Below are 24,631 nucleotides of genomic sequence, written 5' to 3' on the forward strand. Positions count from 1 at the left end.
TCCTAAGTCACATGTAATTGCTTTAATGACATCAGTAACTTAGTATGACCCTACATTGACCTCTACTTCCTGTTGAAGACACGGATGATTTCTTTCACTACATACATTATTTTTTCTCAATATGAAAGTTATATATGATATTTAACATCTACCCAGCATTTACTATGTTCCAGGATTAAGCATTTCACATGCACTCCCTCATTCGATCCTCACAACCCTATACAGCAGGCTGTTGTAATTAGTGCTATTTTAAATACAAAGGACAAGGAGAATAAATATTGAGCAGTGGGGCCAACCACCACACTGCCATTCCCTTGTAATGCACCAAGAAAATCTACCAGGTTCCTTTTATGAATTCAACATTACTATACCATCACGATCTATCAACATGGACAATTTCACATGATTTGACTTTACATAAGATAACATTAAGGAATGGTAATTTTTCACAAGATTCTCCATTTTGTTTTTTGAGTAAAATTGTGCAGTCTGTTTAAACCATAATCTCCAGCCCTATTTCAATAGTTCCATTGTCAACCTAATCTAAATAACATGAAAATGATAAAACACATTAATATAGGACTGGCAGAAAACTGAAGAGTCATCCATCCCAACTTCATCACTTCTGGAGACAGAGAAGCACAGCTAATTAGGAGCTGGCTATGTAAGAGTCTTCTTCATACTCACACTTGGCGAAATGTATTTATCATCTTCATCAATTTCTAGTGGAACAGCAATCAGTTTTTGGAATGACTTCTTCATTTTTTCTCGATCTCCAATGGCAAAGTAACTAAGAATCAGATTGAAGCCTGCCTTCAGATTCGGAGCCATACTCATGATGTGCTCAAAAGAAGAGATGGCGTCCGAATACTGCCCAGTTTTAATAAATGTGACTCCAATGTTCTGCATAATTTTAATCCTGAAAAAAAACATGGACTCCTTTTAAAAGTTTGAACTCCCCAGCTGGCAATCAAGTTATTCCACAAATAATTTCCTCCTTTTCTTTGCCATGTTACTTCTTGTTTTGTTAAAGATTTACTGAGGTTTATTTTACACATTATAAAATTCACTTGCTTTAAGTATGTGATTCAATAACTATTGCTGTACTAACACAGTTGTGAAACCACAGTCACACTCTAAGTCATTTCCATTTCCCTGGAAAGAACACCTGTGCCCACCTGCAATCACTCCTCAGTCTAGCCTCCTGCCCCAGGCAAACGCTGATTTCCTTTCTGTCTCTCTGGACTAGACTTGCCTTTCTAGACATTGCATGTGAATGGAGTTATACAGCATGTGATACCCTGTGCCTTCATTCAGTTAGCATAATTTTTGAGGTTCCTCCGTATCTCAGCATGTAAGAAGATGCCATTCCTTTTTCATTGCTGAATAGTATTCTACAGTGCAGCTATACCAGGTTCCATCCATTGACTATGTGATAGATACTTGGACTGCTTCTACTTTTTGGATATTATGAATAATTCTGCTACAAACACTCATGTACAATCCTTTGTGACGATATGTTTTCGTTTCTCCTGGTTATATACCTAACAGTGGAATTGGTCATATAGTAAATTTGCATTTAAATTTTTAAAAAAACAACATTATTTTCCAAAGTGTCTGTGCTATTTTATATCCCCAGTGCATAAGGACTCTCATTTCTCTGCATCTTCCTCAGCACTGATCACTGTCTATATTTGATGACAGCTATTCAAGATGGGCTCGATAAAGGACAGAAATGGTATGGACCTAACAGAAGCAGAAGATATTAAGAAGAGATGGCAAGAATACACAGAAGAACTGTACAAAAAAGATCTTCACGACCCAGATAATCACGATGGTGTGATCACTGACCTAGAGCCAGACATCCTGGAATGTGAAGACAAGTGGGCCTTAGGAAGCATCACTATGAACAAAGCTAGTGGAGGTGATGGAATTCCAGTTGAGCTATTTCAAATCCTGCAAGATGATGCTGTGAAAGTGCTGCACTCAATATGCCAGCAAATCCGGAAAACTCAGCAGTGCCCACAGGACTGGAAAAGGTCAGTTTTCACTCCAATCCCAAAGAAAGGCAATGCCAAAGAATGCTCAAACTACCGCACAATTGCACTCATCTCACATGCTAGTAAAGTAATGCTCAAAATTCTCCAAGCCAGGCTTCAGCAATACATGAACCGTGAACTTCCTGATGTTCAAGCTGGTTTTAGAAAAGGCAGAGGAACCAGAGATCAAATTGCCAACATCCGCTGGATCATGGAAAAAGCGCGAGAGTTCCAGAAAAACATCTATTTCTGCTTTATTGACTATGCCAAAGCCTTTGACTGTGTGGATCACAATAAACTGTGGGAAATTCTGAAAGAGATCGGAATACCAGACCACCTGATCTGCCTCTTGAGAAATTTGTATGCAGGTCAGGAAGCAACATGGAACACCAGAGTGGTTCCAAACAGGAAAAGGAGTACGTCAAGGCTGCATATTGTCACCCTGCTTATTTAACTTATATGCAGAGTACATCATGAGAAACGCTGGACTGGAAGAAGCATAAGCTGGAATCAAGATCGCCAGGAGAAAGATCAATAACCTCAGATATGCAGATGACACCACCCTTATGGCAGAAAGTGAAGAGGAACTCAAAAGCCTCTTGATGAAAGTGAAAGTGGAGAGTGAAAAAGTTGGCTTAAAGCTCAACATTCAGAAAACGAAGATCATGGCATCTGGTCCCATCACTTCATGGGAAACAGATGGGGAAACAGTGGAAACAGTGTCAGACTTTATTTTTCTGGGCTCCAAAATCACTGCAGATGGTGACTGCAGCCATGAAATTAAAAGACGCTTACTCCTTGAAAGGAAAGTTATGACTAATCTAGATAGCATATTCAAAAGCAGAGACATTACTTTGCCAACAAAAGTCCATCTAGTCAAGGCTATGGTCTTTCCTGTGGTCATGTATGGATGTGAGAGTTGGACTGTGAAGAAGGCTGAGCGCCGAAGAATTGATGCTTTTGAACTGTGGTGTTGGAGAAGACTCTTGAGAGTCCCTTGGACTGCAAGGAGATCCAACCAGTCCATTCTGAAGGAGATCAGCCCTGGGATTTCTTTGGAGGGAATGATGCTGAAGCTGAAACTCCAGTACTTTGGCCACCTCATGCGAAGAGTTGACTCACTGGAAAAGACTCTGATGCTGGGAGGGATTGGGGGCAGGAAGAGAAGGGGATGACAGAGGATGAGATGGCTGGATGGCATCACTGACTCGATGGACGTGAATCTGAGTGAACTCTGGGAGTTGGTGATGGACAGGGAGGCCTGGCGTGCTGCGATTCATGGGGTGGCAGAGTCGGACACGACTGAGCGACTGAATTGAACTGAACTGAACTGATTCTACCTTATTTCCAACCACTCCTTAATATAATCCCATTTCAACTAAATCCCTTTATTCATAATTCTCTGACCATCAGACTATGGTGTTTCCCAGCCTTTTCTCAGTGTCCTTTTGTCTGGAATGCCATCTCTGCTTCACTTCAGTAACCAACTCAAGTGTACCTCCTTCACTAAGCCTTTCCTGACCTTTCCTGAGAATTCCTGTTCTCAGTAATTATTCCTGCAACTTAAGAAATATCAATAACCTCAGATATGCAGATGACACCACCCTTATGGCAGAAAGTGAAGAGGAACTAAAAAGCCTCTTGATGAAAGCAAAAGAGGAGAGTGAAAAAGTTGGCTTAAAGCTCAATAATCAGAAAACTAAGATCATGGCGTCCAGTCCCATCACTTCATGGCAAATAGATGGGGAAACAGTGGCTGACTTTATTTTTGGGGGCTCCAAAATCACTGCAGATGGTCATTGCAACCATGAAGTTAAAAGACGCTTACTCCTTGGAAGGAAAGTTATGACCAACCTAGACAGCATATTAAAAAGCAGAGACATTACTTTGTCAACAAAGGTCCATCTAGTCAAGGCTATGGTTTTTCCAGTGGTCATGTACGGATGTGAGAGTTGGACTATAAAGAAAGCTGAGCGCCGAAGAATTGATGCTTTTGAACTGTGGTGTTGGAGAATCCCTTGGACTACAAGGAGATCCAACCAGTCCATCCTAAAGGAGATCAGTCCTGGGTGTTCATTGGAAGGACTGATGTTGAAGCTGAAACTCCAATATTTTGGCCACCTGATGCGAAGAGCTGACTCATTGGAAAAGACCCTGATGCTGGGAAAGATTGAAGTCAGGAGGAGAAGGGGATGACAGAGAATGAGATGGTTGGATGGCATCTCCGACTCAATGGACATGGGTTTGGGTGGACTTCGGGAGTTGGTGATAGACAGGGAGGCCTGGTGTGCTGTGGTTCATGGGGTTGCAAAGAGTCGGACACGACTGAGCGACTGAACTGAATTACCATACTACCTCTTGACTGTGGATTATACTATATAATACTATCTTTTTCTAAAATGTTTAAATTTTTGGTCTCACCTGGGTTAAAAGTACCTGAAGGGCACTATGTTCTGTAAGTTAGATAACTGCAGATGATAGTGAGATATATTGCATAATTCAAAAACAAATGTTTGCAAAAAGTGGCATTTACAAATAAATTAACTTTCTCAAGGGAACTGCACTGTGCCCAGGAGAAATTATGAACAGTAAATATCCTAGAAACTTATGTTCCCCTAGTTATTACCAGACTAAGATAACTTACTGTTTCTGCTCTTAAAATATTATAATAGGAAATACCCCAGCACATTCCCTGCCCACCTCTTCTAAGAGTCAACAGTAACCCTTCCTTCACTATTTCCTTCTTGAGCTCCGGTAAGAATATAAGGAATTAAGTATCCAGTCTCGCACTCTGGAGTCTGCTATGTTCTAAACAGCTGCTGTCTGATTTGTGGTGGGCAGTAAGTTGCATTACAGTGCTAATGGCTTGGAGAGTTATTTCCTATATAGGCCCATTAGCTTAGTTTTATTCCAACTGATCACATATCATGCCTTTAACCTTTAGCTTCCATCATACAAATGCATGCAAGGGTCAGACCAAAATATTACAGCTATAAGAAAGATATAACACCTCTCATGTACACATACCACAAAGTACTCAGTCCACTGGCAACATGTCAGAAGAGTGACTTTGTTTCTGAAGAATGACAAATTTTACAAACTTACCTCATTTCTTTATGGACACTTGGAATTTGATCTAAGGCCATTCGGTAGAATTTAATGGCTTTGGAATAATTTCTTTGCTTTAAATAAATATTTCCCATATTCACTTTCAACCGTCCTAATTTAAAAAAATATTAATGAATATATAATATCTGATTTCTTTCACTTTTTCTATGAGACTAAAAAGTACACAGTATAAATGCTAAATATAAACAACAATCTCTTGTGGATAAATTCTACAAGGGAAAGCATGTTCCATGGGGTTGCTATGGCTAATTCTACTTGTGATACAGAACACAGTCTTCATTTACTATTAGGCAATATGTCTCATACCAACTATATTTTTTCATTTGTATTTGTGTGAATTTTCATATCCTTTAAGCAGGACACCATCATAAATTTAACTTGCTTAGAGCACAGATCATTTCATAACTGAGGAAACTGTAAATTAACACTACAAAAGAACTATACTTATCAGAAAAACTAACTACACACACCTACCTGCATTGCTAAACATCTTATTTTTCACTATAACTTGATATGTGTTTAGTGCTTCAGCATACATCTCATTAGCTGAATACTGACTGGCCAAGTTGAAAAGAACCTAAGGAAAAAATATTGCAAAGAAACATACAATGATCATCTTAGGTCCCTTTTGCCTATCTTTCTAGAGATTAAAATACTATAATAATGTTAGTTGCCTCTATCAAGACTCCCAAACCATTAAGAAATGAATTCACAGACAGTATCTTGCGTTCCAACATGAACCAGAACATTAGGACAGGTGGAGCTATCCTCTAAATTCCACCTAATTTTCCATGTATTCTTTCTAGTCAAAGGATTTGCTATCCTTTAATCTCAGGAAGACCCACAAAGAGTCTATGTGTATTGTTAGTATTGCTGGTAATAAAAAGAGTAAAGAAGATAGTGGATCAAATTCTCTTTGAAAACATAAACATTATGTGGAAATATCTTAAACCTTGATTTGTAGAGTATTGCTGCTCTATATGCAAATTTATAATTTAAATAAATGAGCTATAGTAAAGTATGTTCCTAGAGGAAAAAGATGGTAATTGTAAATTATTCCCAAATCTAAAGATTCCATGGAATCTAAAAATATTAACTATAAATAGTAAGCATCTAAATTCTTCTTCCTCCAAGTTTCAATGTCCTTTTTTCCAGTTGTTTAGCATATGAAGACTTCTCCTACTGAAAATACAACCTTTTAAACATCAGTATATATATATGAAAGAAGTGTCTTTTCAGAATTGAATAAATTTTGCTAGAAACTAGCTGTTTTGTTTTTTTTTTTCCCTACTATCCTCACAGAACACTGTCTTATTAATCTAGTTTGAAGCTCTCTAAGACATAGACCAAAAAGTCCACGTTCAAATCTTATTATCTAACTATGTTGTTGACGGATGTTCACTAGACTTATTGTGGTGATCATTTCATAATATATACAAATATCAAGTTGAATACCTGAAATTAACAGAGCATTGAATCACAATTATACCTCAAAACAAAACAAAAGGAATCTTGTCAAAGTAAGCACACTGAATAGAGCCCAAATATTAGTAATCTTCAAGAGTCCTTAGCTGGAAGGTTTACTAGTATTTACTACAGTATTAAAAATGACCAAATTAAAGAAGATCACTATACAGACCAAAGATGAGAGTGGTCCCATTAACTGAAGAGCATTATTAACCTAATTCTGGGCACCTTAAGTCCAGTAAAGCTTAAGGAACAAGATAAAACAACAAAGAAAAAAGACTTCTGGAATCTATAAATTCTCACCAAGATAACCATATTCAACAGGCACTTTGTACTTACTGAGTAAGTTAAATCCAAGTTGATGTTCTCTGGCCTTGTAACTTGTTCTCGTTGCCTCACCAGGACTCTCTCCTTTCTGCCTGCATCTTTTGCCTTTTCCAAGGCCTGAAACCAAGTGTACATGGTGTCAACTCCTTCACAAACTCACATAGCTCTTGGTGCATCAGAGGCGCCTGTAGCTACATTACCCTTACTTCCTGGGTGCTCTGAGCGTTCCTCCCATAAACTCCCCTCCTGTCTAACCGTGAGCTCTCATCCCTCATGGCAAGTCCATGTGTCTTCTCTGGGAAAGAAGGGGAAGCACAGGGTGGGGACTAATACCTGGAGCATACCTGCCCACACTGAGTTTCTCATCACCTCTCCTCCTACCACTTTTAGGTCTGACCATGCCTACCTACATGTCTGACCTACCAGCGTTAGGGCTTCCCTGGTGGCCCAGCCAATAAAGAATCTGCCTACAATGCAGGAGACCTGAGTTCAATCCCTGGGTTGGGAGGATCCCCTGGAGGAGGAAATGGCAACCCACTTCAGTATTCTTGCCTGGAGAATTCCATGGATAGAGGAGCCTGGCAGGCTACAGTCCATGGGGTCGCAAAGAATCCGACATGACTGAGCAACTAAAACTTTCACTGCATGCCCCTCTACTTCTTTTTTCCTTTCAGCTTCTGAATCTTTGGTGTTTTAATTCAATCTCATGAGACAGGAATTTAGGTGAGTTTGTTTGGTTTCTTGGATGCTCAAAGTACAGATAAGCCACAGATAACTGCTACCTAATAGGACAACAGATCCTCAGTTTCACTAAGATCTTACTCAGAACATTAAGAACCTTTAACTGATTTCCACGGAGAGACTGACCAGTCCCATTAATGCCTTAATCTGATAATTAAGTCACAGAAACTGTATCTATGTGGTGTGATGATCAAAGTAATGTGAACAAAGCACCTAAGAGAAAAAAAATTAATTAAAAAAAAAAGAGTTGGATTCCCAAAAAGCAAACCATGAGTTTTCAGTTTTACTTATGACAAAATATTTTAGGGCAGTGAGGCTTAAATAAGAAAAAAAGCCCTAAGTACTTTTTTTATGGATCACAGTAGCTCTGCCTTTAGCAGGCTGTGCATCAATCCAGTAATCCACCAGGCTGAAAAATTTAGTCAACTGATACTGAATTTTCTCCCCTCCTTAAATGACCAATGAGAAAAATTACAAAATCAGCCAACTGTTTTGACATCAGAGTTTATGAAGCAGAGTTAAAACTGTAGGCTCTCAAAATAATTATTTCAGTGAAAACTCCAAGGCCAGTCCACAGCAAAATGAAAATATTTATCTAGATGTGTGCATGTATGGGTGCATACACAAAAGTAGACACATACTCACACACTTCATGATCTTGAATCTTAACCAGTTTATGGACTTACCAATTTTAAGTCTCCACAACTGTTAGCAATACAGCTTTCTTCTACCAACTCATTTACTTTCTTCTCTAATTGTCTGATCTTTTCTTCTGGACTGTTAAAGAAAAAACCAAGCATATTCTGAATCATTCAACCACTAATAATATATATGAAATTTAACTTACTTTTAACATAGTCCATCATATGCTCATTAACTTTAAAAGTAGGTCACAGATAAGACAAATACATAAATGGCAATGAAAAGTAAATGTATCACTCTTTTTAATAACTACAGTATATATTCATAATAATAGTAAATAATAGCTAATGTTTTTTCAGCATAAGGGTAATTTAATTTTGAGCTAAATGCTTTACCCTAATTATGTCACTTAATCTTCAAAAAAATATTTCATACAAGTACTATCGTTATTTCATTTAACTGACAGGGAAACTGAGGTTTACAAAGTTAAGTACTGGCAGTCCAGTGGTTAGGACTCTGCATGCTTCCATTGCAGGAGGCTCAGGTTCAATCTCTGGTTGGGGAACTGAGATCCCACAAGTGGTGTGGGGAGGCCCAAAAAAAGAAAGAAAGAAAGCTAAGTATTACGCCTGAGATCATACAGCTGGTAAGTTACAGAGCCAAGGTTTGAACACAAATAAGGTAACTCTGCTGCTGCTAAGTCACGTCAGTCGTGTCCGACTCTGTGTGACCCCATAGACGGCAGCCCACCAGGCTCCGCCATCCCTGGGATTCTCCAGGCAAGAACACTGGAGTGAGTTGCCATTTCCTTCTCCAATGCATGAAAGTGAAAAGTTGAAAGTGAAGTCGCTCAGTCGTGTCTGACTCTTCGCAACCCTATGGACTGTAGCCCACCAGGCTCCTCCGTCCATGGGATTTTCCAGGCAAAAGTACTGGAGTGGGGTGCCATTGCCTTCTCCGAAGGTAACTCTAGGGCCCATGTTATTATATTGTTAATACCATTCCTGAAGGGAAGTGGATCCTATGGCAAATGAAAATTTTATCAATGGTGGAATAACTGAAGCCCCCATAAAAGAGAGAAAAATTATTATGATTTACTACCAAATAGATACCAGAGTTGGGTTTTTTTTGGCCAAGGAGCACGGCTTGTGGGATAACCAAGGATGGAACCCAGACTACGTTAATAAAAGCCCGGAGTCCTAATCACTGGACCACAACAGAGAACTCCCCACAGAGACTTCTAACAAGGTAAAGAAGTTTAAAAAATCTTGACTCCATCAGTAGCACACGAAGTATCCCCAAACCAATCACATTTTAAACCAGCCTGTTGTTTCATTACCACTTTCTTCCAACAAAGTACCACAACACTCTGTATGTACATCACTGCCTAAACAAACTTCTACTACAAATACATCAGAATAAACATCAATTCTCCTAATTCTCTTCAAACAGACTTTTAAAAAGAATACAGGAACAAATTAGGTCTATAAAATCATATTCTTCAGTAAAACCTGGGATTAAGGCAACAAATTTATTTATAGAGATCTGCAAAATTCTGAGTAAATGAATACAATAGATGGTGGCTTTGTAAAAGTTAGAAAGTTCAGAATTTAAGTACAGAATTCTATTTTCAAGTTGTCTGAAACATTCTAATAAATGTCTTTAAACAGTGCTTACAGAGTGTTACTTTTAAGCCTAAAATGTCAATATAAAAATTAAAAGCTAAAAATCTGTAAGAGAACTGCATGAAGACAGTGGCAGTAACTGCCCCATCCCCACCAGACACCAGGAGAATGAACCCTGTGTGCAGACCCTGTGGGACACCCCCACAGGCACTCGCCCGCCACCCTGTGTTCTGAAGCCAGGCTACAGAAGCGTCTCCTTCCCCAGCCAATCATCTGGTTCCATCAGATACCTGTGCTGAGATTCTGGCCAATGAGAAACAAAGACAATCTGCCCCGGGCAGATGTCTCCCAGAAAAGCCTTTGCTTCTCAAAGGGGACCTGAGACTGGGCATCTTCTGAGTCTAGGTGTGAACGACTACATGAAGGTTCCAGACTCCCATGACCCTCTTGGAATCATGAGGACAGGAAGTCCTTGAGAAAAGCCAAGAGTGAGCACACTGTGAGCGTTGGCTGCTGTTATTTGAAAAATGTATAGATTCACAGTGCTCAGGTATCAGTACATGCTACACAGCTGAATTTACGCCGTAGCTTTTAGCTACTCTCTACTAGCATGAAACTAATACTATAAAAAATTAAATTTCTCAATATCAATATAACAAACATATATTTTCTTAATTTTTTTTTCTTTGAAGTATGCTTTTAAAATAAGAATATCTATTACACACACAACCACATTTGGCCTTCAAGAGAATCAATACTGGCACCCATAAAAATGAGACACGCCTTCAATGTGCTCCAGTAAAACTGCACAGATTCATGGGGCTGCCTTTCTTAGACGTGAGTCTCTTCCTAGACGCTAGGACAATGCTTTGATTACTATTCTGCTGACACAAACTTTCAAAATACGTAAGGATTATGTAGTTGAGAAGTAAAAACTTCTCAAAGAAGTTTTGCAAAGAAGACATGCAACCACCATAGCAAAGAAGCACAGGACTTGCATACCTGTCTTCATTCCTGGCCTCCAGGGGTGGTGCCGGGCCCCACGACTGTCCAAGAGGGTCAAACGCAGAGCCTGGGACACAGCAGTCAAGAGGTCACATTCAGTGTGCATCCACACAATCAGAGGAAATGTGAAATCCTGCGCATGCTAATTCACCTATTTATTAAATGGAATGGACCTTTTTTATGCTTATATGAGTATTCTTTATATTGAGTAACTGGTAAGATTTTTAACATACATAAAACCATGTAAATAAAACTGCATTACCATGTAAAAACAAAAATACATACTCAGTACTTATTTCTCCCCACAGTAATCTATCTCTGTTATGAATTCTTAACTGTCAATCATGGGATTAATAACCTGGTATTGGCTTTTTAATTTTCATTATTGGTATCATAAACATTAATTTTGTCACAGAAGTTTTATTTTAAAACTATTATTTAACTTATCATCTATTTAAATACTATTTTCACTTTTGATTCTTTAGCTCTAACTCACAGACAAATTTTCAGTGCGCAGCGTGGCATGATCTGACATGACATGCAGTGTGACTACACCTCAACCGAGATGCAGAACACTCCCACCACCCTTTTCCTGACTCTAATCCTAAAATAATCAATGACATGTTAAGTTTTATTTAAAATGATAATATATTTAAACATACAAAAACAGTTTAAAAATTAAAAGATTTGAAAAAAAATTAATAGCTGAAATAATGTAACAAACCTCTCAAAGCTCCCTTGGTAAAGCCAGCGGCTCTCACTGCTGTCATGGGTCTAGTAACTCCATCCTTAGGAGAACAAGAATCATTTAAAAAGTGTTCTTACATATGATCTACCTCTTATTTACAGTTCTGCACATGATACACATCTTAATAAAACCCCAGTCTTGAACAGAGGTTTATAATCCCTCCCTACTGTTCCTCACTTCTGCCTCCTCACGTGTCAACCTGTCTGAACTTTTCCTTTGTCCTATAAAATTTCAATTCTTCAGTCGAACTGGACTTACTCCCAGTTTGAAAAGAAAAACACTCTTTTGGGTTTTCAGTAGTACCTTATATAGCTTAGTAGCTGGCTACTCCCTACTTTGGGCTGGTCTCCTGTAGGCCTATGAGAGAAACCATAGAAGCCACTGGAAATGACAGCGCAGGAGAACCGGGTCCCAGAGTCCATCCTACAGACAAACTAGAAGGCCTATGTCCATTTCCCTGTGGGATTTCACTTGAGACCTGAGTAAATAGTGATAAATCCAGAGACTGCCACCAAAGATTTCAAGCAGTTCAAATATTAGCTCACAGTTTAAAGAATCAGGGTCACTATGTAAGTAATATCTTAAAAAAAAAAAACTTTGGTAATAATATTCTAAATCACAAGAAAGGCCCAAGATGCAAACCCACACATGGGGATACCTGAATAGCCCCTGTCATCGGTCTTCCCATTGACGACGCCAGGGAGGTCTTGGACTAGTGAACAAAAAACTAAGTTAAAATGATTCCAAAAAACTTCTACACTTAATTTTATAAACCAAGCTATAAAAGTTTCTTTATAACTTTCTTTCCTTCATTCTACTGGCAAGTAAACCTTTTATCTCCCAAGGATATAGGATCAAACAATAAAACTCTAAGACAGGCATCAGCAAACTACATCCCTCGGCCCTTATATGGGACAGAGCCACACTCCCTTCGTCTACATGCTGTCTCTGGCTACCTCTCCACAGATGCACAACTGGGTCTCCCAGAGCCTAAACCTCCCGGGCTCTTCACAGAAAAGCTCGCTAACTCCTGTTCAGAAACATCACCAAAACCAAATTCATGAGTGATACCTGCTCTGACTGATTAATAAATGGATGTTTCACACAATACACTGTTATACAACGTTAAGGCCACTCTCTCTGTCCACAGGAAGGGGACAACTGGAAGGCCAGTGCCCAGGACTCTAGGTTCTGAAGCCATCTTTACGACCCCTAAGAAATATTATCAGAAAGACTAGGAAATGCTATTTCATCTCATTCCTTCATTTTCCTCCCATTTCTCTACTATTTAGCAAAAGTGAAAACATCCAAACTATTTGTAATTTGGGCCAGATTCAAAAGATTTTATGGATTTTTATATAGCATCTTTCCTCCAAAGATCTCAAATAAAAGCAAGACCCGATTATATATGCCTCTGAAATTTTTCTTCAATTTTATTTTTTCATGTATTACTTAGTAAATTTTTAGAAATTATAAACATTACATTTATATAAGACTAACTTCACACAAAATACACAAATGTAATACACATGACACTTGGTTATATGATATAGAAAATGAAAGGTCAATCAACAAACACAATGTTTACAGACAGGAAAAGATAGCAAAACATTTTATTTACAATCAAAATGACTAGAATATCCAAAGTTATTTATCAACAATTTATAATATTCATCACTATTCAAAATGGAAAATACACCTGGATCATGAGCTGAAAGGTAGCCAGACTTATTTAAAACTGCCTAAAGTGAACTTATATATGAGAAAATGTATCTTCATATCTTCAGCTTAAGAAAACATACCCCATATCCAGTAGCTACAGGTCTAGAAACTGCTGTGCTTGGTATTTTAGCAGTTATCTTGGGGAGGAAAAAAAAAAATAGTTAATAGAATTCAGATCAAGTTATATAATAGAAAACTGGAAAAGAAATGGAAAATACAGACTTATCAGTAGGGAAATATTTACATAACATTTAGAATAATTTCTTTTAAATTATTCTAAATATTAAGGAGCTGGAGTATTTTAAGTATTGAGAAGGTCTATTTTGGAACTCATCTGAAAGGAGAAAAGGGACTTTAGAGTGACCTGTGGGTCAGTGGGATACAGGAGTCTCCAATGGACACACCTACCATTAATTCTGCATGATTATTACCACCAGACACTGGGTCTAACAACAGACACTGGATCTGGAGTCAGGGACCCTGGGTTTGAATCTCAGCTCTCCCTCTACTTGCTGTGTTTACTTTACCTCTCTGAATATAAATGTTCTCATCTCTGAAATAAAGATACAAAGCATGTTGATCACAAAATTGTAGTCATAGTTGATCACGGAGCTTTTCACAGATGCACTGGGCTGAACAGACAAACCCTAGAGGGGGTCTGCTGAGGGGGGCAGCCCTGGGACTCCTCCAAACTTTAAACTGTAACCTCATAAGGCTTTACTCAGACTGGAAGGTCAATCAGCCTGTGTAAGACCTGAGCCCAATTTAGAAACATTTCACATTCAACTGGGTTGAGGTGATTCAGTGTTCCAAGCATCTCTGCAGCCATACACAAAAGTAAATTCTCTCCAATAAAAGACACCTGCCCAGATAAGGCTGTTGAGCATCTGAAATGTGGCTCAGGCAGTAACATCTGGATTTTAAATTTTTACTTACTTTTTAATGATTTAGATATAAATAGCCACAACATGGCTAGTGGTTATCATTCCAGACAGCACAGACACATGCTTTAAATTATCTCTAAAATATCTCACTTACAATGTCTGGCATTCAGTCTAAAACAACCAAACACATAGGAGCAAGAGTCCCTAATCAAAATCCAAGAGAAACAAAATGGAAAGACATGCAGAAGGGGAATCATATGATGGAAAGAAATATCAAACACAGGCTCTGACCAGCATGCTCAACATGTTCAGTGAATCAAAAGACAAGATTGACAATTTCAGTACAGAACTGAAAACTACGGAAAATGGATTAGTGGAAATCCTAGAACTGAAAATTATGTAAAAATTTGGCATTGTCCAGAAAGTAGTAAAATATTAAATTATACTAGACTTTGATAAGTTAAAAGATGAGTACTGTAATCTTTACAAAAACACTAAAAGAATGGTCAAGGAATGTAAACTCCCAAGATAACAGAGGGAGAAATGTAATAAAAATCAAACAAAAAAAGGTAAGAATGGAGAGAAATAAAACATAAGGAAGGAAAAAACAAAGCAAATACTAAGGCAACAAATGAAACCAATTTCACTAAATGTAAGTAGATGAAATACTTCACTAAAAGAATAAGATTATCTGACAATATTAAAAAAACAGAATTCTATTCATGTTGCTAATAAAAAATATTTCTCTAAGAAATATATCTCAAATACACAGATCTGAGAAAGCTGGAAGTGAAAAAATGGGGACGACATACAATGCAAACACTAGACAAAAGAGCACCTGGGGAGCTACAGCAATGTACGAACAACTGACGAAACAGACACAAAGCACTACTAGCTAGAAGGACATTTCATAACAATAAAAGACAACATAAAAATATATAAAACAAAAACCTAAACAAAGAAATTCACTATCATAGTGTATGATCTATTTTTCTCATTGATAATAATAGAACTTCAATTCCCGCGTACCCCCCCCAAATCAATAAAAATACTGAACATTTGAACAAAATCATTAACAAACTTGACCACTGACAGATAACAGGTCTTGGAAAAACATGAAAAGGAAGGATGTGGGTCCCAGCAAAACTTTTCTGTGAGAACAAACTGAAGGAAAGAGACTATTTTTCTGTTTAATCACTCACTAATGACTAGATCTGTTCTTCCAGTTTTTACTCTTGGCACTGGACTGATCTCTTAGAAAGACTAGATTCTGTGTCTCCTTGCTCCTTACTCACCCCGCACCCTCACCCACAAAGCCTTTCCTCACATACCTCAAGGCTGATCTTAACTGCACACATCCTTAAATATTCAACTGTACATTTATCTCCTGACTGTCCCAACTAGGAATAAAGAACTTATCTTTGTGGTCCCAGAGCAATTTATACTCTTTTTACAACACAAATTACAATATGCCTTGTAATTTCTATTTGTGTCCACTTTACTCTTTGCCCAGTGCCTCTCCTATAAAAGTTGCACAGTTTTTTCCCATTTAATACAGTAAATAGGGTGTGATGACAATATCATTCAAAGGGGTGGCGACCTACTCTCTGTCCTGGTTACAGGTAACTGTGAGACCTCTACTCCCAGCCTTGTTTCCTTTCTATAACATGAGGGTCTCTGAAGTCATTTCTAAACATCAATGAAGGGCCAGCTTGGAGACATTATCATATATAGTGATTTGTTGATACACCAAATCACTATCATATATAGTGACTTGTTGATATACCAAATCACTAAACTGAAGGCTTTCACTTATTCACTAAGTTGTGATATAAAGATCTGTGGAGTACCCACAGCAAACAAAGAAAAGATCAATAAATAAGACAGTTTACCTCTTCTAAAAGGTTACAGTCTTGTCATTAGCCAAGTGCAAGAACTTAATCTAGTTTTCCTTTCCATAATGAAGGTAACCTTAAAATTCAAATACAGCTTATGGAATGTGTAGTCAAGAACTGACTTTACCCAAAGAGAGTACTGGCTTTGCCCTTCACTACAGGGGGGTGATCTGTATGCCCCTGTAATGTCCTGCCTGATACATCCCTGTTTCCCTGGGGGGCTTTGGCCACCAGACAGTCTAACTCCCAGATATATTAGCTTGAACCTCCACGAGGGGCTAGAGACTAATGGGCAGCCACAAGGACAGTGTGTGATGGAGCCCCATTAACACCTTGGACATCAGAGTCATGGGAGGGCCTCCTTGCCGGCTCTACAAGTACCGTCACCACACAGAGGGGTCGGGGGGGTTAAAGCCACCCAGGGCTCCACAGGGAAAGGGCAACCAGACCCCCCATGTCTGACCTCCCAGACTCTGCCCCAGGTCTCTCTTCTCTCAGCAGATTTAACCTGTATCCTTCTCCTGAAATAAACCGTTAAGTATAATAGCTTTCAGTGAGTTCTTTGAGCCTTTTCAGAAAATTACAGATGCTGAAGGTGCCTGCAGCTGGAATTAGAAGTGAGGACAGTCCTGTGGACTGCTGTGCTCTCTAACTTTGAGGAGGGAACCCCACAAATATGACAGGCAAGGTCCTTCCCACTGGAAGTGGTTTAATGCAGACCTTTCATTATTGCAGAACAGTTAAGTATGGTGGGAGGGAAGAGGCCCTGACAGAGTGAGGGAGGCCAGGTGGGAGGACACGCCAACTACAGCAGGGGATTCACTCCCTAACAGCCTGTCGACCTGGCACTGCTGACCTCTTTTAGGTAACTTACTGTGGGGTGGCCTGCTGCCTCTGAGATGCTAGGCACTGGTCCAAGTTATGAGAACTAAAAATATCTCCAGGCAAACATGTGCCAGGGCAGGTGGGCGAGTGAGCACTGAGAACCACTGCTCTGGAGCCATGGGTGGGCAGAATACTAGGCATAGAACTTTCTGTACTTCTCACTTTACCTAGTGCCAACCTTGTTTATTTTCAACTACAAAAGACACTCGGTAGAGTTCACGCACTGTGGAAGGCAGAAGTCTATTCTCTGTGTGACATATAAAAACTTTACTAATAACACTGAAAACAATCACTTTAGCCATGTATATACTGGTGGAGGATTAATTAGTGGACGGTCATTAATCCAAGGGAGGTGTAATTTGCAACTTAACCCCCAGTGTTTTCAAAGATCAATATTTACATAACATTAAAAATTAGAAAGACAAATTTTTTAAAAATAATGTTTTGGTTAAACATATCCCAGTGTCTTACATAAATAATATTTATATTCTCAAGAGCATAAAAATTCTTTGAAATTAACTTACTAGATATACTGTAAACTATAAAACATTGCTATAAGAAACTGAAAAAGAAATAAATGGAAAGGCATCCTGTATTCAAGGCTATAAAACTTTATATTGTTAAGATATCTATATTGAACTTCCCTGGTGGTCCAGTGGTTAAGACTATACCCACCCTATAATTGATTGGAAGTGGCAAAAGTGGGCATTATTCCTAATTCTAGGGGAAAAGCTTTTGGTCTTTTACCACCAAATATGTTGTTAGCAGTGGGGTTTTCTTATTTATCATGGTGAGTTTCCTTCTATTTCTAGTTCATTACGTGTTTTTATTGTGAAAGGATGTGGAATTTTGTCAAGTTCTTTTATTGCATCAATTGAGATGATTTGGGCTTTTTTTCCCTTCATTCTATTAAGGTGACATATCACATTGATTAATTTTTGTCTGTTGATCCATTCTCAAGTTCCAGGAATAAATCCCACTTGGTCATAGTGTATAACCCTTATAATATACTGCTTTGGTTTGCTTATATTTTGTTCAGGGTTTCTAGGTCAGTATTCAAAAAGGATATTTGTAATTTTCTTGTAGTGTCTTTGCCTGGCTTTGGTATCAGTGTAAAAGTTTTCAAAATATATTCTGGATTAAAAAAAAAAAAAGAATTGGGGACACGGGTTCGATCCTTGGTCAGGGAAGAACCCACATGCCTCAGGGCAACTAAGCCCATGAGCCACAACTACTGCAGCCCACATACCCTAGAGCCCACAGTCCATAAGAGAAGCCACCACAACGAGAAGCCCACACACTGCAACTAGAGAAAGTGCATGTGCAGCAACAAAGACCCAGCACAGCCAAATATAAATAAATTACTTAAAAAAAGATATCTATATTACTCAAAGCAACGCACAGATTCAATGCAATCTCTACCAAAATCCCAATGTCATTTTTTTTTTTTTTAAGAAATGGGAAAATCCAACCTAAAACTCATTTGGAATCTTAAGAGACCCTGGAGAGCCGAAAAATTTTGAAAAAGATCTAAGTTGGGGGACTCCTATCTGCTGATTTCAAAACATATTACAACGCTACTGCACTGGAAACAATGTGGTGCTTGCATAAGAAACCAACGGAAGGAATGACTTTCAACAAGGGTGTCAAGACCACACAAGGGGGAAGGTCAGTCTCCTGAATGGCACTGAGAATACTGGATATCCTCATGCAAAACAATGAAATTGGACCCTTAATCTTACAGAACATTCAAAAATGAACTCAAAGTAGATTAAAGGCCCAAACATAAGACCTAAAACCTAAAAGACTATAAAACTGCTAGAAAAAAAACAGAGGAAAATTTCATGGCATTGGACTTAGCAATGATTTCTTGGATATGACATCAAAAAGCACAGGCAACTTAAGCAAAAACAGACAAATGGGAGCACATCAAACATAAAGCCTTTTGTGGGTCAGAGGATCCAATCAACAGAATAAAAAACAGCCACCTACAGAATGGGAGAAAATATCTGCAAAGCATATATCCAATAAAGAACTCCTACAACTCAACAACAAAACATTAAATAACCCAGCTTAAAAAAGGGCAAAATACTTGAACAGACATTTCTTCAAAGATCATACACAAATGACCAAAAAGTATATGAAAAGATAACATCACTAATAATCGGAGAAATGCAAATCAAGACCACAATGAGAAACATCTCATACCCATTAAAACTGTGACTATCAAAAAACAGAAAATAACAAGTGTTAGTGAGGGGTAGAGGAACTGGAGCCTGTGTGCACTGCTGGCGGAACTACCATACAATCCAGCAACCCCACTTTCAGATATACACCTCGAAAACAGGGCCTCAGGATATTTGTGTCCCCAAGTTCACAGCAGTGCTGCTCACAACAGCCAACAGGTGGAAGCAACCCAAGTATGTGCAGAACAAGATGTGGTCCATCCAGACAATGAAATGTCATTAAGCCTGAGAAAGGAAGGAAACCCGGACACCTGCTACACCATGGATGAACCTTGAAGACGTTATGCTGAGTGAAATAACTGTTAGATTCCACTTACGTGAGGCACCTAGAACAGGCAAATACTTAGAGATAGAGAGTAGAAAGGTGGGGCCAGCAGCTGGAGGATGTTGTTGTTCAGTGAGGATAGAGCCTCAGTTTGGGAAAATGGAAAGTTCTAGGGGTCTGTTTCACAACAATGGGAATTAATTTAGCACTCCCAATGTGTACGTTTAAAAACAATGAACAGGGTAAGCTTTGTTAGTTGTTTTTTTAACCATAATAAAAAAAATTCACTTACTGGAGGTCTTCTGCCATGACTAGTTCTCACAGCTTGCTGAAAGGCTGTGTCATTCTCCAATTCCTAAAACAAAATGGCAAATTTAACATTCAATGTGAGGTGACAAATTTTTAAAAATGTTTAACCACTACTGTTTGGTGTTTAGGGTCCTCTAGGATCCATCTTTCTACATCTGCTGACGTCCACGTAGGGCTCAAGGACTCCTGTCCTCAACTTCCCCTTTACAGGACACGAAATACCAAAAGCCCTCTCTCCCTTGGGGAGAGGAGCACTGACAATCTAGTCAAGTTCAAGGACACAACTGGCTACTGGTTCAATGGGTACTGTCAGCGTGCCTGGTCCCAAGATCAAGTCTTTCTTGTCTCTCTCTTCCAAGTCAGTGGAGCAGCAAGAACAGAGAATCACCCACTCCGTCCTTTCTCCCTCCTCTCTTCTTCCATATCCTGGGCTGTGGCTACTAGCCTTACCTGAGAAGCTGAGGACAGAAAAAGCTGCATCCTCTCCCAGAAATTGGGCAAACTCTCTTGTCTCATCTCCCAAGTGAAAATGGTTTTTCATCTCAGGGAGAGGTAAAGTCTGAGACTCAGACTGGAGCCAGCTGAGGCTCCACTGAGTCCAACCTGTCATGCTTTGGAACCAAAGGCTCAGCTGACATAAAACGTTACTGTGCTTTGCTGATTCCTGACCGGTGCTCACGTTCTCCCTCAGGAACCTGAGGAAAGTCACATTAGTCAGGGGCAAGTTACCAGGGCTCCCAGGTTTCCTGGACAAAATGCTATTTTCCAACTGTCAGCATAACCAGTCTTTGCCTCTAGCTCCTTCACCACCACAAGCTCTGGGTCCAGCCCTCTATAAACATCAGTGCACACTTCTCACACTCGCCTCTGACTCACTCCAGTCTACTTCCCACAGAAATATACTTGCCGATTACTAAAAAACAAACAATACACTTAAAAAAAAAAAAATAGAGTCAGTATCAATTAGCTTTTTAAAACCCTGGAGACAATGTGTTTTTATTACCTGGATGTACTTTACACATGAACAAAATACAATGTACTTTAAACATGATTATGTACAAGCATTTTTTAGTTTTACTTCAAATAATCTTTATAACCTTCCATATCAACTACATAAAATGAAGTAAGTACAACACTGCTATATTTAAAATGTATTACCAACAAGGCCCTACTGTGTAGCACATGGAACTCTGCTCAATGTTATGTGGCAGCCTGGATGGGAGGTGGGTTGAGGGGGGAGAATGGATACATGTATATGTATGGCTGAGTCCCTTCAAAAGAAAAAAAAAAATGAAGTACACAAATCTCACTCAGCCATAGAAACCAGGCAACTTTCATATGAGTGTAAGCCAAGGGCCCCCTGGGCACACCTTTTAGGAAAAAGAAGTCTAATATTCCAAATTATTAGTAAAATTCAATTAATCAACTCAAAAAAGTCTAACTAAATGATAAACTAAAACCTATCAACAAATTCTCTAATTACAAATACCAAACTAACACAACTTTTGTCATTTCTTTTCCTTTGTTCATGATTTGATTAACAATTTGCATGATCTATGAACACCTTAGCAACTGTTTCAAGTAATTCAATTATATATTAACTTATTCCAATTAATTAAAAGGAAACCATGAGTAAACCAAATTTTTATTTTTCTGTGTAATTTACTTTTGTGTATGATATTCTGAATATTTGCTTCAAGTTACTAATAGATAATGAAACCACATTGTAATGACCTGAAGAGTTAGGCAGTTTATCTGATATTATTAAAAACGATTATGATGATCATTTTTGCACTTGTGGGACTCTACCCAAGAAATGTTTGATCACAAGGTAAAAAATTACTTATGCATAAAATTGTTCATTGTGTTGTTGTTATTAATAGGGGCAGAAAACTATAAATAACTATCCTATAGTCAGAAAGTAATCAATTGTATATAGTCAGTATTATGCAGCCATTAAAACTATATTTAAACTTTTAGTATCATGAGATATTGTTTATGACATGGCCAAAAATAGATAAGCAAACAGAAAAGTAACTGTCAGTTCAATTCCAAACATTCTAAAAGAAAATTCTATGTATATGCATGAAGGAAAGACAAACAAAACATTAGCAGTAGTTATTTCTGAGTGGTGGGATTATGGACAATTTTGTTTTCCAACAATGGGCATATGTATTTTTTATACATGTAACTTTTATAACTGGGAGAAAGGGAAAGATTCAATGGCTTTCATAATTAACACTAACTTAGGAAAATGCCCATGTTTTAATACATATTTTTAAAAATTAGTCTGTATAATCATATCCCTGTATACAGATGTTTGTATTAAATATATAGGGAGGGACACACCTATCTATATAAAAAGACAAGGAATACAGCAAAACATGGGTGCTATGACCTGCTATAGTACAGGTCATCACCAGGTAACAGTATTTGTCATTTTATTTTTTTCCCCAATCTTCTGTATTTTTCAAATTTTCTATGATAAATAGTATCTCCTAGATTTTTATTTCATACAGAGTAAATGAATAGTTTCTATTTTCTCTTCTTGCTTTCTAAGTCTCAAATTCACAAACCATCATTCTTCTCCAGAGGAAAAAACTTCAAAAATGACTGAAAGCCATGTGAAACTCGAGAATAGAATGTAAGTTCCTAAATTAAAGTCCTCTGAATGCTAATATTTGATTCTCACATACTAGCAAGAAAATTTAATGCTCACATCCTTCATCCTTAAATTGTTTCACACACTAATTCAAGGTAAATTTATAAAGCAGCTTCTTTTGGTTTTTGTCTTTTACAATTTGGAAACTGTAACTCTCACAATGTAAACAGATTTAAAATAATCAAATAATTGTCTTAATAACAATTTCATCCTACAATTACTATACTACTAATTAAGCAGATATAGGCTTGTTGACATAAGTTAACATTCATAAAAGGAAAAAAGCAGGTTACAAAACAGTACACACAGTATGATACCATTGTCTCCAAAAACATATAGACATACAGTGTACATATATACACACACACACATATATTTCTGCATAGGGAAACATTTAGCATTAAGCACTGTAACTTAGTTGATGTTTATCTCTGGGTGGTAACAGTTTCTATGATTTTAATTTTTTCTTTTATTCTCTAGTTTTTCTATAAAATACTTGTATAATTCAATTCAAAGAAGAAAAATAACTCTACATGACATTTCAAATTTAGGGCATTAAAAAAACCGATTTTAGGCACCTCAAGGGATCTAAGTCTTTTAACATACATATTCAGATAACTAATGCAAAAGAATACAAAAATATAATTGATCCGAATTCTTTTCCATAACATTTTTTCACATCTCTATGCTTTTCCCTTCTGCTGCGATTATTACTATTGGTAGAAGTTAGTACAGTCTTTAGTAATAGTACTTTTCTAGGCTTTTAATCAACTTAACTTAATCTAAAGCATTATATAGCAGAACCATCAAATCCAAAATTTTCACAAACCAGCTGGTTAGCAAAGACCAAAGTAAAAACCAATGAAACAATTTTTTTTTTTTTACCTCGGTATCATAGGTTGGATTGTAGTCATTATAGCCAGAATAAAGATCATCTTCATCTGTTTCTGGGGCCAGGTGTACATTTTGCATCATTTGTACCTATGAAAAATCACTGTTGTAAATGTATTCTTGAAATAATTCTTAATTGAAATAAAGTATAACAACCTTTCTGGTCAAATTTATGTCTACATATGTTATGGCTTAAATGTTTTTCGTGTCAAATTCTTAAAACTAGGTATCAAAACAGACACACAAGTCAATGGAACAGAACAGAGAGGCCCCAATAAATCTGTGCATTTAAAGTCAATTAATTTATGACAAGGGACCCAAAAATAAACAATGGAGAAAGGATAGTCTCTTCAATAAATGGTGTTGGGAAAAACAGCCAGCCACATTCAAAAAAATACATCTGGGCCCCTACCTTATACCATATACAAAAATCAATGCGAAATGAGCATAAGACTTGAAACTATAAAACTTGTAGAAGTAAACATAGATGGTAAGTGCCTTGACATCGGTTTTGATGATATCTTTTTTGGAATTGACACCAAAAGAAATGACAACAAAACTAAAAATAGGTAAGTGGGACTAAATCAAACTTAAAAGTTTCTGCACAGCAAATGAAATCATCAACAAAATGAAAAGGTAATTGGGAGAAATATTTGCAAATCATGTATCTGATAAGGGGCTAATATCCAAAATATATAAAGAACTCATGTAACTCAACAACAACAAAAACTCGATTGAAAAGGTAGAGGGGACTTCCCTGGTGATCCAGTGGCTAAGAATTCGCCTGTCAATGCAGGGGACAAGGGTTCGAGCCCTAGTCTGGGAAGATCTCACATGCCATGGAGCCTGTGCTCTAAAGCCTTTGAGCCACAACTGCTGAGCCCATGTGCCACAACTACTGAAGTTGGTGAGCTCAGAGCCTGTGCTCTGCAACAAAGAAGCTATAATAAGCCCACGCAACACAAAGAAGAGCAGCCCCAGCTCACCACAGCTAGAGAAAGCCCTCACACAGTAACAAAGACCCAAAAATAAATACAATATTTTAAAAAATGGACAGAGGACCTAAATAGACATTTTTCCAAATCAGACAATACAGATAGTCATGAAAAGATGCTCAACCTCACTAGTCATCAGGGAAATAAAATCAAA

At 37.9% G+C, this 24,631-nt stretch overlaps 1 protein-coding gene across 4 annotated transcripts in view; it reads right to left on the bottom strand.

Moving 5' to 3' along the window:
• The window catches only part of IFT88 (intraflagellar transport 88), a 61,265-nt gene that overhangs the window by 32,065 nt on the left and 4,569 nt on the right, over nucleotides 1-24,631 (bottom strand). For 2 of the 4 annotated variants that reach the window (XM_027557611.1, XM_027557608.1), the window contains 11 exons: nucleotides 23,477-23,572; nucleotides 19,913-19,975; nucleotides 13,526-13,582; nucleotides 12,382-12,435; nucleotides 11,700-11,763; nucleotides 10,973-11,042; nucleotides 8,390-8,480; nucleotides 6,975-7,079; nucleotides 5,643-5,745; nucleotides 5,145-5,259; nucleotides 688-919 (listed from right to left, as the gene is read on the bottom strand). In XM_027557611.1, coding sequence (XP_027413412.1) covers nucleotides 688-919; nucleotides 5,145-5,259; nucleotides 5,643-5,745; nucleotides 6,975-7,079; nucleotides 8,390-8,480; nucleotides 10,973-11,042; nucleotides 11,700-11,763; nucleotides 12,382-12,435; nucleotides 13,526-13,582; nucleotides 19,913-19,975; nucleotides 23,477-23,566 — 1,044 coding nt within the window. In that variant the 5' untranslated portion in view covers nucleotides 23,567-23,572. The remainder of the gene's footprint in view (nucleotides 1-687; nucleotides 920-5,144; nucleotides 5,260-5,642; nucleotides 5,746-6,974; nucleotides 7,080-8,389; nucleotides 8,481-10,972; nucleotides 11,043-11,699; nucleotides 11,764-12,381; nucleotides 12,436-13,525; nucleotides 13,583-19,912; nucleotides 19,976-23,476; nucleotides 23,573-24,631) is intronic. The other 2 variants (XM_027557609.1, XM_027557610.1) reach the window with 2 other exon arrangements.

This window comes from Bos indicus x Bos taurus, chromosome 12 (genome assembly GCF_003369695.1).
Source record: "Bos indicus x Bos taurus breed Angus x Brahman F1 hybrid chromosome 12, Bos_hybrid_MaternalHap_v2.0, whole genome shotgun sequence".
Taxonomy (NCBI): Eukaryota; Metazoa; Chordata; class Mammalia; order Artiodactyla; family Bovidae; genus Bos; species Bos indicus x Bos taurus.